The 16,512-nt window shown below is 39.3% G+C and overlaps 1 protein-coding gene across 1 annotated transcript in view; it reads right to left on the bottom strand.

Annotated features, from left to right (window-relative positions):
- The window catches only part of COPB2 (coat protein complex I subunit beta 2), a 30,879-nt gene extending 15,425 nt beyond the window's left edge, over window positions 1-15,454 (bottom strand). Inside the window, exons 1-10 of the mRNA XM_022582609.3 lie at window positions 15,326-15,454; window positions 11,052-11,189; window positions 7,462-7,548; window positions 7,127-7,253; window positions 6,106-6,254; window positions 4,092-4,238; window positions 3,063-3,162; window positions 2,266-2,408; window positions 1,817-2,016; window positions 386-496 (exon numbers count right to left, since the gene is read on the bottom strand). Of these exons, the coding sequence (XP_022438317.1) occupies window positions 386-496; window positions 1,817-2,016; window positions 2,266-2,408; window positions 3,063-3,162; window positions 4,092-4,238; window positions 6,106-6,254; window positions 7,127-7,253; window positions 7,462-7,548; window positions 11,052-11,189; window positions 15,326-15,328 (1,205 nt within the window). The 5' untranslated portion in view covers window positions 15,329-15,454. The remainder of the gene's footprint in view (window positions 1-385; window positions 497-1,816; window positions 2,017-2,265; window positions 2,409-3,062; window positions 3,163-4,091; window positions 4,239-6,105; window positions 6,255-7,126; window positions 7,254-7,461; window positions 7,549-11,051; window positions 11,190-15,325) is intronic.
- Between the last annotated feature and the right edge of the window lie 1,058 nt (window positions 15,455-16,512).

Below are 16,512 nucleotides of genomic sequence, written 5' to 3'. Positions count from 1 at the left end.
TCAGAAAAGGGCAGCTGCAGCTCAGGATGCCAGGTGCTGGGGAGGGCCTGCCATGGTCTTGATTTGAGGGCCTACTTTGCCTTCAGCCCATAAGTACCAGGCCCTGCCATGGGCTCCACCAAGGAAATAGGTGCTGGGTCCCCGGTTTAATGTGATTATTATATCAGATTGAGTGCCCGCTCAATACTGAACACAGAAAAGGCAGAGGCAGCTCAGGCTGCATAGCTGCCCCTGACCAATCTTCCAACACAGCTCTGGTGAGAACTGTTCTTTAACATGGTGAAGAACAGCCTACACTGAGCCTTGCAAACCTCTTTAATACAGCTGCACAGAGAACACACATTGGCAATCAGGGCAAGCTGGATATGACAAAGCCAAAACTTACTCTGAAGAATCGTGGGCCCAGGCAAACTCCTGGGCAGACCCAAAGCTCTTGTTTCTCAGTGCCATTGCTGTGTAGATGATATATTCGCCATCACCACACACCACAACAAACCTAGAAATTATAGAACCCAGGGAGGGAAGTACAAAGGACCAATGACATGTAAAATTTAAGTAACAATGATTCATCTTTATGGTGAAATATTTCTAATAACAAACGTTATTTCAGTTGACTGTTACAAATGAACCTATTACCTTTTAAAGTTATATATTTCTCTGAATATGGAGCTAGACATAAATATTCCACCCAACAAATCAAAAGCAGATTATGAAGAGGGGGTTACTACTGAAAATGTTACTGCAGTGGCCTCTCTTACAAACAAAGGGTCAGGAAGATGAGAAAGGGTGGAGGCACACAGGGGAAGATTCCCCTAATTCAACGAGCACCTATTGAGCACCAAGATGCTTGGCAGTTTGCTCATTACATTTACACCATAGGAAGGCACTACCTTGTTGCAAGGCTATCTTCATTTTAAAGCTGATCATTCAAATGAATAAAGATGCCTTACCCCAGTTTTTAATGACTGTTAAATTTATCAAAATAAACAGGATATTTTAACATTTAAATATAAGAAAAAAAGAATGTTCCATAGTCAAAATTTTCTCAATAGACATACTGGCTGTTATTAGATTGCCAAAGGTGAAATGTAAAACTTCAGCAAGAAACATTTTATGATATTAAGGGGAAAAAATGCAATGCGTTCTTACTCTTCATAAGAAAATTTTATTACAAGTAATTATGGATACCATTTACTGAACTAGGCAGCATACTTGGTTTATATACTCTGTCTTTTTTAATACTCAGGACAGCATTATAAAATGCCAAGATCTATTGTAAAATAATTTTTGAAACTCACAGGTTTAAACTTATTGTACTAGAAACTCTCCTCTCACAAGATGTTCAGTGCTTTACAAATCTTAAGGGAGAAACAGAGCTGACGATTCAAATTACAGAGAAGAAGCAGAATTATTAGCAGTCCCCAAATGTTTTCAAAAGACAAAGGCCTCACAACTCTTCTTCTTAAGAGCAATGAGTCAGCAAGTATTTAGAGAGCACCTACTAAGTCTCAGGATAAGACATGATTCTATGCCTTGAAGGAGCGGAAGGACACGTACCAACACATCTGAAATAAAGAGTCAACACAAAACTATTCAACTGTTCAAAACTGCGTGGTGGGATAAGGCCAGGAAGGCAACTATACTTCACCTTGCATGCCAACCCGATCAGAAGCATGGCTGTCTGCTGCTGTGTTGAGGACTGTGAGGCCACGGCAAAAGCTCAATGAGGAATGCCCACCAAAGGGCAGGGGTGGGATATGCTGTGGATATGCAAACATACACAGAAGCCCAGAGAGAGATTTTGGTGGTGGCTTACCGCCCATTAGGATTGTGCTGGATAGTCTGAGGGTATATTTCACAACTGCCCATATCCTTTACTGCCAGTGGCAATCTTTCTCCATCTTTAATTTCAGCATCTCCCATTGCTTTTAGGTTGGCCTGCTGGACTTCTGAATGTTTGGCCCAAATTATCTTTCCATTGGCATCCATGGACATGGCAGGTTCCTCCCGACCAAGCTGGAGGAATGACAAATGACTCTTAGCAATGAAAAGGAAAACAAAATAAAACCACAACAAAATAAAACCATGACAAAATAAACATTTTCTATTTTCATTTAATGGAGGGCTCCTTTCTTCCACTTTAAATCTCCGGTGCTAATCTCTTGAGCTTAATGACAGAAATGCCAGTTTAACAAAACTGGTGACTTGGAAGATAACTGCTTCCCCTAGGTCCATCTATTCAGAGACAGTGTAATGAGAGATTACCTTCACAATGATGCTCCCTTCATCATAGCCCAAAGCAACGTTGTTGGACCCTCGCAGGCTGGCCACACACCATACCCTCTCCATGCCATAATTCAACGTGCTCTCAAGGCGATAGGTGCTTGAATGCCAAATACGCACGGTTCCTGAAAAGAACCATGTGAATATGCCCTTTTGATTTGAACATCCAAGAATGAACTGTGAGGTGAACCAGCCACATGGAAGTCTTTATATTCAAGCAGAACACACTTCCTGACAGCTTAATTTCTTGATCTATATATAGTCTGTGATTTTATAAAGCAACATAAATAAATAATAGAAAATTTATAAGAAACTAAAACTAAGAAATGTGATCTTAAGTGTGAAATAATGACAGGATTCCTGGGTACAGTGCCCACTATGTGCCAGATGCTTTCTATACATGATTTCTTCACATCCTTTCACTGTAATCCTATGAGGCAGATATATCTATGCCCATTTCATAATGTACCCAAACCACACATCTATGAAGTGGCAGAGGCTGAATTTGACCCCGGGCTTTTAGACTCCAAGGAACAGGCTTTTTCAGCTTTTCTCTAGCACTTCTGGGTGTCCTCTTATTTAAGTAACAGAGTCAAAACACATTAGAATGATGCTGATAATAATGCCCCTTTACTCTTTTATAGCTTAAGTAGTCTCTACTCTAATAAAAATATCAAAATCCTTTGAAACTTCCAATGAAAATGCAGGGCACTAGCCAGCTTAAATATCCACTTAGTAATGATATTAAACACAGGAATAAATATTCATTTCTAACTTACCATCTTCTGAACCTGTGATGATAATTGGCAGCTCAGGATGAAAACTGGCACAAGACACATTTTGGGCGTGTCCCTCCAGTGTCTGTACACATGTTTTATTCTGTAATCAGTACACAGAAAACACTTTTATTAGTGGCAAACAATAACTCATCCTTAATTTTCTCAGTGCACAGATACATAATAAATAAGAGTGGTTATGACATCTTAACAGTATTCAATACAGAGATTTTTGGAATAGAACCATCTTACCGTGTACACATTTTCTCTATTTGATAGTACAGGCAAATGTAAATGTAATTATCACATTTAAAGAAGAAAACACAACACACCCCTGAAAGATGTGGTCTTCATCTAAGTGTCATTCCCTCAAATTCCTAAGATAATGTCTTTAATATTTTTATCCTGTATTTAAACACAAATTTGAGTATCTCAGTACAGCTGGTTTCTAGGCCTCATTTTATTAACTGTTTATTGAAATTTTGATGTGAGAAACAAAAAAATAAAAATTTAACATACTCTTGGAGATAAAAAGTGTAGTAACAGGGCTTCCCTCGTGGTGCAGTGGTTGAGAGTCCGCCTGCCGATGCAGGGAACACGGGTTCGTGCCCCGGTCCGGGAGGATCCCACATGCCGCGGAGCGGCTGGGCCCGTGAGCCATGGCCACTGAGCCTGCGCGTCCGGAGCCTGTGCTCCGCAACGGGAGAGGCCACAACAGTGACAAGCCCGCGTACCGCAAAAAAAAAAGGCCCGTGTACCGCAAAAAAAAAAAAAAAAGTGTAGTAACATACCTAGGTTTACAAGAGTCTTTGTGGCAAAATGATTGTACCATGGTAATGTCATGACATTATTCATTTGTCTGCTAGTTTTCAAATATAAATGAAAGTCTGAGACCACATTTTAGGTGCAAATTCTGATGCCTTAAGTTATTATGCTATAAACAGAGTTCAACAACCCAAGTTTGAACTGTCCTGTAAGAAACAGTAAGAAACATATCTAATATATGGCAAGTAAGTTATGAAAAAACTGTACCTGATAGTCCCATATTTTCACAAGACGGTCATCTGCACCTGAAATGAGGTATGGTTTGTCGCCCCCACTGTAGTAATCAATGCAGTTCACACCTTTTTCATGTCCCTCCAGAGTGAAGTTTGGTGACGAGGAGCCCAGCTGCCACACCTTCAGAGAGCAACAGCATCTGCCAGTCAATATAGGGCCTTGCTTTTCAGAAGGCAGCTCCACCACACCCCCGACAGGTCATATAAATGCCAAAGCCGGGGGGGGGGGCTGAAGAAAGCTCATTTTTTCACCCACTTGTTTTTGTTTTTTCTCACTTTCCTTGAATTTCCAGGGGGCAGAATCACTATAGCATTCTCTGAAAAATGCCGATTTCCAGGCTTTATCCCCAGAGATTATGACTCAATGGATCTACAATGAAGCCCAGGAATCTAGATTTTTTTAACAGACACCCCAGGTGTCTTGACTCTGAGAAACACTACTTTAAGGGCAGGAAATGACTTCATGAGAGATTTAATATAAAGCTAATGAAAGTGGACTTAGTAGGACGTATTAAAAGGAGAAAACTACTGCTTAGTCAAAAAATTAAAAGTATGGAAAAGTAGTCAAATATTACTACAGCACTGGTATTGAGCTTTACCTTTACAAATATTTATTTTGTATGCCTACTACATGGGAGGCCCTGTGGGGAGTATAAAGATGTGTAAACAAACTTTACTAGAGCCAAAGATAAGATAATTTTTGTCTTCAAGATATACCTAATTTAGTGAAGAAAGTTTAAAACTAATTTCAAAGTTTCAACCTATGTCAAAAGCAAGGACAATCCAGTGAAAGGAAAAAAAATAAAGTAAGCCGAAGTCCTAAGATATTCAACATATAACATTTAATAATAAATTGTCAGACAAACAACATATAACATTTTATAAAAGTTAAAGGAAAACTAATAAAAATGTTATATAGATGTAAGCCTATACATGCAAACAAAAGTTTATGTATATTTTAAATCTATGCATACAGAAATAATTTAAATACTACAGTGGGAAAAGAAAAGTATTTACACTCACTGCAACATGTATTAAGCATCTAGTATAGGCAAGGCACTGTGCTGCTTGCTAACGTGTGTCTGTTTGGGGGAGGGAGTAACACACAGTTCCTGCCCCAAACATCAACATTTCAGGGATAAAAATTTCCGGAGACACGTTCATTGTTATTCAACATGAAGGTCATAATAGAGGCAAAAAGTGATGGAAGGAACGGGATGAAAATGACTGGCTCTGTCTAGAGGTGAAATGTATGTCTGAAGAGAGCTTCTCACAGTAAATAACTGTGCTAATAAGCCTTGAAAGATGAGTAATTAATTATCCAGAGGAAAAGAAATCAAAATGGCAGAATAAAGAATACTGCAGGCGGAAGGACCAGCTGAATTAGGTAAGGTTCTGTGAACATTCAGGGCTTTTCTAGAAAATGGTGAGTAGACCAGGGTTACTGGAGATATCTCATAACATTAGCTAAGGCTAGTCTTGGAAACGCTTATATTCCACACCAAGGCATTTGGACTTTATCCTTAGACTGGGAACTGACAAGACGGAACCCATGTTTTAGAAAGATAACTGGAAGCAGTATGGAGAAATGAAGTAAGAAAAAGCATGGAGGCAGATGACATTTAAATGTAAAACAGATTAATAATCAGCAGAAGTCAACAACACATATACTAAAGGAGAGGAAACAGTGACCTAGAGAAGATACAGGCATTTTCTTATTCTGGATGTGCAGAGGTTTAAGAAGTCTTACACCATATTGCTTCCACGTGGAAAAACACTCCTTCATTAAGGACACTGAGCTGCCACACTGTTCTTCTCAACAGAATATGATGCCCTTCTGGTTCAAAATGAGAAGTCCTATTTTGCTTCAAAATGAGCTTTTGAGAGAAACTTCTCAGGAATAACTTTCTGGGCAGCCAGTAGTAAAATACCTGACACAACTATATGTCACCAACAATCATAACTGACACCAACAGTGGACATCCTACCTTGATAGTCCTGTCCAAAGAAGCGCTGGCAAACTGATTGTTATCTTTGGGGTTGATCACGATCTGCATAACATAATGGGTGTGTCCTTCAAACACTTGTGAGCAAGACCATTTTTTATCCCAGTCCCAGAGTTTAATAAGCATGTCATCTAGACCAAAAGAAAGTCTCCAGTTAGTTGCAATTTCTATTTCTTTCATTCAGAACTAAGGTGCGGAGTCTCTGTGCCTTTTAAGGCAGCAAATCTAACACAAAGCATATATTCCATGTCTTAAAGAAACAGAATCGGAATTGAACAGATTTTTCAATATGCTTATTTATTCTAAGAATAAATTTAACTCTCTAAAGAGTGGAGATAAAAGAGAGAGATTACTAATAGCAAATATACAAATTTCATGGAAAAAAATTTAAGACAGACTCAATGGGCTTTACAGAATGATGAAAGAGGAAAAAGTCTGATTAGAGTCTAAGTATGAACGAATAATGATGGCAGTGACTATTTCAGAAATAAGCATTTCTCTTTTAATACAAGATTGGTTAAAAAAAAAAAAGTTCTGAGTTACTTCTCAATCTCTAAATTAAAATGTTTCAAAGAGCTATTACCAGTTCAGTGCAACTGGTTTTAAATGCCTTCCAAAAGCACCACTGTTTTATACATAATACCAAGGAGCAAACTAGTCTGAGTATAAAGATAAAATTGACTAGGGTATATGGCAATCTGCCAAAAACTCACTCAATCAGCATGTAAATTAGCTTTCTGTTCAGCAGACTTTTCAGCATCTAGACCTTCAGGTCTTCCCTGATGGGAATTGGAGCAACTGCTATACAAATCCTAAGTAGAACTGATATTCATTAAAATACAAAAGTAAGCAGCACTGACAGCACGTTAATGGATTTAAATAGTTTAAAGGCTGCTTGGAATTAGAACTCTGCTTGTAACAGCAGTAAAAGAATTGCATGTCTCACTGAATGAAAATGAATTACTCAAAGAGACGCACATGACCAAAAGGGGTCATCTCTTACCGCTGCTAGTTAGAATGAAAGGCTGGGCTGGATGAACAGCAATACAGCGAATGTAGTCTGAATGAGCTTCAAACATATGAACTCTCTCCAGAGTGTTGTAGTTGAACACTCTAATCTGCATGTCATCCTGGAAATGGAAAGTTTAACACCATCATTACTGTTATGAAGTAAATTGCACAAAAAAGTATATTATAGGCTCAGGGTATAAAGCCCAGGTTCCAAAACAATGCACTAATTAACAAAACAAAGCAAGAGCCAAAGCTCTTTGACTCGCCGCCGCCAAAGCAGCCACTGACAGGTTCACGGATGGGTTAGAAGCGCAGGGAATTACTTACCGCCCCCGTCACAGCCCAATTCTTCCTCGCAACAAACTTGGCAGCTCGAACAGGAAGATCACATACTTCAAATGTTTTCACCAGTGTCTTAAAAATTTCACAAGAATACACTTTGAGTCATGAGAAAATAACTGAAAAATCTATCCTGTTATATTTAAAACATCCGATTTTTTATATCACTACTAATCATAAAATGTTCTCAGGCTAAAATATAAAAGTGCAACAGTCAAATGAAAACAACAGACCAAAGATCTTTTCTTTAACAGATTCAAAGTGCAAATACTTATAAATGACAAAAGAAAGCAAATGTCAACAAGATGAAGTTCCCCATCCTCTGTGCTCCAGCTTCATCCTTGGCTACTCCCAGTGCCTTCTTTGCTCATGTTCCCTCCACCTGAAAACCCACCCAGAGGACCTTATACTCCACTTTCACAACATAGCACCTGCATAATTACATGTTTAACGTCAATCTTTCCTGCTAAGTCCCCTGAGGGCAGGAATCTTGTTCACCACTGTATACCTAGAGCCTAGAACAGCTGCTGAAAAACAATGAATGTGTAATAAGTATTTGTTGAATGAATTAGCCCCTAGTTTTCTCCTTTTAAAAATTAAACCCATAAACTCGTAAAATAAATTTATAAACAAGATACAACTCTTTTGTACACTTCAGCAATATGCTTCCGTACAGATGCCATTTCCTTTTAGTGAAGTACGAGAACACAGTGATTCAGATGTCCCTTAAAGCTGCTCAGAATAGAATTATATACACAGGATAAAGGTGGAAAACTAGGAGACCCTGCTAGAAAGAGCAGGGATGAATGCATCTCTTTGTCCTCCCACTTTGATGCTTTGTTCTTTAAAATTCTGAACATCAAACTATCACTTTTCAATCTCTCTTTCTGTACGAGAGAATAATGAAAAGAGCATATTCTGATTGATTAACTATGTGCACCAAATTTAAAAATAGGGACTGGTTCACAAGAACTGTTGAGCCCACTCTGGCTTCCTGAGCAAGATTTCAAAGATTCTTCAGTCAAAGGCTGAATGAGTGGGGACATAAGCTCCAACCTGCACGGCCACTAGCAGCTGACTGTGATACAGACACTGCAAACAGGTAGAACATGCAACCTACAAGATGACAGACAAATCCACGAAGGCTTGTGAGGGGCCAACAAATTCAGGGATCTGCTGAGCAGTAAAAAATAAAGCAGCTACAGAAGTAACAGTCATGTTTCAGGTCCACGTTAAGTGCTGTGGCTGATACAAATGACCTAAGGGATGGTCTTCCCACTCCAGAAGCTAAACAAGCTAAACAGGAGGAAACGCTACACACTCAACATGTAAACCAGCAGCGAAATGTAAGAAAATAAAGAAACACTTGTATGGGGCCTTATAGGTCTCCTGCACAATTTTATCAATTTGATTTAACCCTTCTGACAATCCTGCGAAGTAAAGAAGGCAACATATCATCTTCATTTACGTAAGTAAACCGAGCCTCAACGTGGTTAAAAGGCTTGCCCACATCATTTAATTAGCAGGGAAACTATGTAGCAGTTTCCCACTAGCTGTCTATTTTACATTTGGTGGGGTATATATGTCAATGCTACTCTCTCACTTCGTCCCAGCTTCCCCTTCCCCCACTGTGTCCTCAAGTCCATTCTCCATATCTGTGTCTTTATTCCTGCCCTGCCACTAAGTTCTTCAGTACCAATTTTTTAGCTTCCATATATATGTGTTAGTGTACAGTATTTGTCTTTCTCTTTCTGACTTACTTCACTCTATACGACAGACTCTAGGTCCATCCACCTCACTACAAATAACTCAGTTTCGTTCCTTTTCATGACTGAGAAATATTCCATTGTATATATAACATACTGATTTTTTAACTGCTGCACCCATCACCTCAAAGAGTATAATATCTCCTTATTTGAAATTCAAGTACATTTGAATTTACTTCCAAAAACATTTTTTGGCTCTTTCAAGAATTTTGCTCTCAATACACGAGTGGCAAGTAACTTCTGTTGGTGATAAAAAGAGGAGGAAAAGCAGGTAGAACCAAAAATAGACCAACCATTCAACAAAAACTTACTGAGTATCTACTATGAGCCTGTCTGCCAGGTACCCACTTGGAATAACAACGGGAATTAACACTAGGATAATCCCTGTCCTCATAAAACCTCCATTTTTGAAGGAAATTAAACAAAAACTTACCAATGAGATGAATTATGAAAGGGGAAGTAGGTGGCCCTGCAGGAGGGCACAGAAGGGTACAGAAAGAAAAACGAAGCAAAGTAGATGGCCCAGATAAAGCAGTTATGTTACAGTAAAGCCTGGAGAAAGAGAAGGGAAGTACACCAGGGCTTTAGAGCACAACTATAGTGAAATGACAGAGCTGAGAAATGGTTAAATGGAGCTGACAGAGGGGACTCCAGGGAGCATCAGGAAGCAAGGTGGCGGTGGAGCAGGTACCAGTGTATCTGCTAAGCATAAAATCTGAAAGGTTTTAAACACATGGAGAGAGTAGATCCTCCCCCCGACCCCACCCACACAAAAGCAGTTAACAAGCATACTCTCCGCATCAAGGCAAAAGGAATTCATGAGATAAAGATTTGAAGTCGCTGGACAGAAATTCTGAATTAGTGATATACTGATAAAAGGAAAGTTTATTATTCACTAGGTCAACAAATAATTACTGAGCCCTTACTGTGTGTCAGGTAATGTCACAGGCACTGGGATACAGCAGAGATCAAAGTGTTAATGTGAATAAAATGTCACTGGTGGGACTTGGCTGACTGTGTACTCCTTACTGTTTCATTAGAGTGATATAAGCTGTAAGGGTGTTTTTAGGTTTACTCCTGAACTTGGTTCCCTAAGGCCTATTTTTGCCATCTTAAGTCCCTCAAATGTGAATTTTATCTGGATTTTAAGAACTTAACCTTGGATGTTGGGGATAATTACTGTATAAATAGACTCAAAACTATGATGTGTTCTGTACTTTGAAAGAAAAAGATTAAGGATGGCCAACAAAGACTGGAAAAGATAAGACAAACTAAGCTGAAAGACCTATTATTTACTCAGATGAAAGCATTTAAGGGAAATAATCTGTAAAAGGCACATTCTCATGTGTAATGAAAAGCTGACTACAAATCTCTCTCTGATATAATCTATAATTTGTATGGCTGACTGGAAGTTACCTGCATCATGCATTACAGTGAGCACTTGGGGAAAATTTAATAAAAGTAAAAATCCCATTCTTAAGATGGTTAGAATACTCACTGAATGGAAAATTAAGTACCATTAAATACTTTCATCTAGAGCAAGTGATCTTATATTGGTGTCAGTTTCCTTAATTTCAAAGTAGAGCTAATACTACCTATCTCAGAACTTAACACTTAAATATTGGATATAATGAGCCCAGACAGTTTTTCCCACAAGCTCTACCCTCATAAATGTTAGTTTATTAAAAATACTACATACCAATTTTATTTAAGAAAGCAGTAGGCATATACTACTGAACTCTGTTATATTTCTTCTCTTTCATTGTAAACAGATTAAGATAGTATTTCTAATAAAGTCTTTAAAATTCCTACCTGTGTTTCATGATTCCAAACACACACACTGCCATTGTAAAGACTCGCCAACATCCACGGCTCTGTAGGATGCAAATCCACACTCTTAACTCGATCAGATCGAGCAGTTAGCTTTCTCTTGATATCCAGTCGCAGAGGCTAAGGACAAACATAAAAAACAAACATTAAATTGCTATGCCAAATAAAACATGCTTGAGATCTTAACTAAAAACAGTGCATTAACATGCCTACAAAACAATTCAGTTTTTACTTTGCTAAATTACAGACACAACTTGAAGTCTAAAGCACCTACTTATTCACTCATATATACAAAAAATATGAGTATTTAAGAATTTTTAATTTGTAGCAGGACTTGTCAAACTTTTTGGTCTTAGGACACCTTTACAGTCTTAATTTTCGAGGACACTAAAAAGCTTCTTTTTAGGTAGATTATATTTATTAATATTTACCATGCTAAAAATTAAAATTGAGACATTAAAATATTTGTGTATTAATTCATTTTCAAAAATGAACTAAACCCATTACATGTTAACTTAAGTAAGATATTGTTATGAAAACTAACTATAGTTTCAAAAGAAATTTAGTGAGAAGAGCAGCAATGTTTCACATTTTTGCAAAACTCTTTAAATTCTGACTTAATAGAGGACATTTGTTTTCCCATATCTGCTTCGGCCCTCAATATGTTGTGATATATTGTTTTGGTTGTTGTATATGAAAAAAACCCAAAAAAAACAAAACTCAAAAACCTGGCTCACAGATACTGAGAACAGATTGGTAACTCCCAGAGGTGGAGTGTGGAAGAGGGAGAAATGGGTGAAGGGGGTCAAAGGGTACAAACTTCCAGTTATAAAATAAGTAGGTCATGGAGATGTAATGTACAGCACAGTAGTTAATAATACAGTGTTGCATATTTGAGAGTTGCTAAGAGAGTAGATCTTAAACGTTTTCATTGCAAGAAAAAACACATTTTTGTAACTATGTATGGTGACAGGTGTTTAGACTTATTGTGGTGATTGTTTCACAATATACACAAATATCAAATCGTTATATTGGACACCTAAAACTAATATAACGTCATATGTCAATTATACCTCAATTATTTTTTTAAAAAATTGAGTTCTTCAGAGAAAAGTATTAGATTTATTTTGGCAATAATATCAGTAAATGCTAGGCAATGTAATGTGGGATCAATAGGGGTTATATCCATGTCCATGAAGGGCTTTGGAGCCAAATGGGAATGTTTATAATGTTTTAATGTATTTAAGTTACAAGAACCAAACGGAAATTACAATTTTAAACCGAAGCTAAAATACTCTCTCGAGTCATAAAATACTAATAGTTTAAAACAGCCTTTTTCAACCTGGATTCCTCATCTAAACCACAGAAAGAAAATGATCTGAATAACTACTTTCTCAATTCTCCCAAGGATACCTCTCTAGGAGAAAAGTTAACTCATTATATATAATGATGGCTTAGGGCAGTAGTCTTAATTCTCTCTTGGAAGCAGATCTGAGGAAGACTGATTTAAAATATATTTCTCCTTCAACAGGTTTTACACACAACCTAAAAGTTTATTTGGCAAGTTGCGTTATCATCCAATTTTTATTTTTGCGATCTTCCATGATGATCATGAATTGGACAGAAATTTAACGTTACTTTTCTACACAAATGAAGACTGCTACATAATTTCCGCAGAGATAATTTCCTGAGACAAAGCAAACACCTCACAAGGCTTTTATTCATCGTTTTGGATCTCTATCAAATCTGGGTCACTGACTGCTTCGAACCTTGCTCTGACTTCTATACAGGCCTCCCTCACTTTTGGCAACAACCTACACCTCTTACTTCCATTTAAAAGATCCGAGTTCTCTGGCTCTTCTCTACAATAGCCACAAAAATGTTTCCACTGTCTTACCTTCTTCTCCATCTCAAACTTGCTACTTTCAAACCATCATCTTCACATACCTTGCTGAAGCAGGACCTCTTACTTCACCCATTTCTGAATTTTGTCCCATTAATTATCATCACAAATGTTAACTCTTTTTTTCTGGTCTCTTCAGAGTCAGCAAACATTATGTGTCTATTATATGCCAGGAAGCACGGTGGAGGCTTTTTCCTCTAGTAAATGAGGAAACTGTACACTTATAAACTATGTATATTTTACCATTAAAAATATTTTAAATGCTTGATTACTGAGTAAAAGTGATGCTTCAGGAAGGTGGTCCAGGGGACTGAGCAACCCCAGTATAACTCTACATACCCCCAATGCACAATCTCAGTTCAAAAAGCACAGCCAAGAGCTCCTGCTGTATGTCTCCCAAGATTTTAGTGCCTACTTTGAATGAGACATTGTACTAGGCACTGTGGAATACCAAAATGAGTAAGGTACTCATACTGCAGCCTTAACTCTAAATGTCTCCTTATATCTCCCAAAAGCTGGATGCATTTAGGACTCAGCTTAAATGCTACTGCCACTACTATGATCTTTCAGATTACCCTACCAGAAGCATCCTTTCCTACAGGATCCTACAGGTTTTAATTTTAACATTTAACATTTGTGCACATGTCTGTTTTTGCTTTCTAGAACAGATGCTACTTAAGGGCAGGGTCACTGCTTATTCATGTGTTTATCTCCACAGCATCTTATATATTTGGGTATAGAGGTTTAAGTACAGACAGTATAATCAAGGTCTAAAGAATCATGATGGACTCAAACTTCAGTTCCACTACTCATTTCAAACGTACAACAGTGGGTAAATTTACTTAACTCTCAGGTTTGAAAAATGTAAAACCATTGACTATTATCTACCGCTTAGTATAATGAGAATTAAATTCAGTGTTAAACAGAACAGTGCCTGGCCTATTGTAACCACTCCATAAGCATTTATAATTCACTCTCCCAGCTGTTGTGAGAATTAGGAGGCAAATGTTTAGCAAAATCCATGGCACATAGTAAACACTCTATGGTAAATGAGTGAATAAATAAATTCACATTTTGTAGTTTATATAAAAGATTTTAAATGTGTTAAAGAATGAAATATGTAATTATAAAAATACTCTTAAACATTGCAAAAGAAAACTAAATTAGGCAGATGCAAGGGCTGTTTCCAAAAATGTCCAGTGCTGAAAGCACAGCACACCCCAGGGTAGGTGGCTGGTAATATGAGGTGGCATAATTAAGTGACTTCAGTATTGTTCAGAGGCTCTTAACCTGGGAACCCAATAAAGTTCATGGATGAGGATTGTGGGGGGAGGGATGGTATCTGTGAGTGAACCCACTAAAACACAGCGTGTTTCTCTATGCATTTTTCTGGAAGTATCCATAATGTTCACAAGTTTCCCCAGGAAATCAACTTGCTGTAGTTAAAACTCTGCAGCAATGAGCCTTAAACTAACTTGATTTTAAGTTTTTATTTATTTTTTTTCCTTTAACAGCAAGGCGAGGAACTTGGACTTATTAATCCCTACGGTCTTCAAGCTCCAAAATCCTTGAACCTGTGCTTCCTAACAAGTGAAGAAAAGCAGGAAAATGTTTAAATACAAAATATTGAATTTCTTACATCTTTTTGGAAAGAAATTCTCACACTATCATACTGTTTTTCTTACTATTATAACTCTTTTTGTGCAAAAGTATTTTAGAGCATATTTGGGGGTGATAATAAAAAATGCTGTCATGACTGTCATTCTTATCAGCCGCTATATTTGCAAATGAAGAAAAGCACGCCAACCAGTTTTATAAACAACTCCCCAACTCTTCGTTTCTCCCTAGAAACTTAAGCTGGGGTCCCAAAGCATCTGAAATTCCACTCTTGACTCTCTATGCATTTTATTTACTTTTTTGGGGGGAGGGGGGCTTGCCTGTTTAAGTTCGTAGTTTGCGGTCAGCACATACTATACCAGAACAAACCCAACATGACTGCAAAATCAGCTGTCGTCGTTTTAAAGGCACAATGAGGCAGTTTCGCCAAAGCCTTCTACGGAGTTCAACGTTTTCGGTCTCTTCTATTTCCCTACACCAAGGATCCCGCTGCAGACCGCACGACCTCTGGCAAACGCAGTAAGCACCGGAGGAGTCAGGGACCCCTCAATTCCAGGCACTGCCTCCTCAAACCACTCCCTCCCAGAGTTCAAACTGGACCAAGACCCCGCAAGGCCTGAGGCGGCGGCCGCAGCGGGAGCCCAGGCCGCTGCTGACTACGGTCCTCAGGCCAGGAGCCCCAGGAATTGGCCTTGGCCGCAGGGGCCCCACTCCCTCCTGCAGGGCCTGGACCTACCATGGCTCCGTTGGTCCGAGCCCGGACGCCTTTACTCGGTGCGGACGAAGCAGTCCGGGAGAGACCCACCGACCAGCCGACCGGCCGACTGCTTGACGTGGAACTTCCGGGAGGAGTTCTCGCGATAGAACTCGAGTCCAGGGCCCGAGCGCCTGCGCAAACGGGGCGCGGGGGGCTGACGTTTCCCAAGCCCCGCCCCAATTTCCAAGGCAACAGGGCCTCCTAAATGGCCTCGAGCCCACCTGGTGCTGCTGGGGAAGTGGGGGTGTGGCCTCCACTATCCGCTGCAGTGTACTGGGGCTGCTGAGCTTGTACGAGAATCAGAAAACCGCGAGTTAAATGAGATGAGGAAAAGCGAAATGCTTCATCCGAATGCTAACGGCCGGAGAAACTCCCCTATAGTGGAGTTGTGTCGCAGGGGCTGAGAAGCGCTGTGAAGCTTCCTCTGATTCTGGCTCTGAGGAGAGGGCGGGGAAGAGAAGGGAAGGCGAAGCTAGGCTCTAAGCCTACTGTACTCTGGTGGACCTGAGAACGAGGCCCAGAGAGTCCTCTGCGGGGCCTGCTCGGGGCCCTGATTGAGGCTGGAAGGATGTGGGCCGGTTTCTGGGCTGAGCTTCAGGCATCGGTGGTCTGAGGGCTGCGAAGAGTCTTCAGCTCTGGAGCTCCCCAGGATATGGGAGTATCCGACCCTGCAGGATCTCCTTCTATTGAGCATCGACCGCGTTGTTCATTCATTTATAACTATTTATTGATCTTCGGCTGTGTGCCAGAGTACTTTCCTCTCAAATCTTCACATCGAATCTGAATTATCTCCATTTTACTGATGAGGAAGCTAAGGCTTGCAATGAAAACGTTTAAGATCTATTCTCTTAGCAACTGTCAAATATGCAACACTGTATTATTAACTACTGCGCTGTACATTACATCTCCATGACCTACTTATTTTATAACTGGAAGTTTGTACCCTTTGACCCCCTTCACCCATTTCTCCCTCTTCCACACTCCACCTCTGGGAGTTACCAATCTGTTCTCAGTATCTGTGAGCCAGGTTTTTGAGTTTTGTTTTTTTTGGGTTTTTTTCATATACAACAACCAAAACAATATATCACAGCATATTGAGCTAAGGCTCAAAGAAGTTAAGGGTCCCCGCCAAGGCCACACTAAATGGTAGCGTCAGGATTTGATAC

Source organism: Delphinapterus leucas, chromosome 4 (assembly GCF_059928025.1).
Source record: "Delphinapterus leucas isolate spDelLeu-1000000601 "Yukka" chromosome 4, BTC_Dleu_Yukka2, whole genome shotgun sequence".
NCBI classification, from domain to species: Eukaryota; Metazoa; Chordata; class Mammalia; order Artiodactyla; family Monodontidae; genus Delphinapterus; species Delphinapterus leucas.
This window is presented reverse-complemented; position numbering and strand designations above follow the sequence as displayed.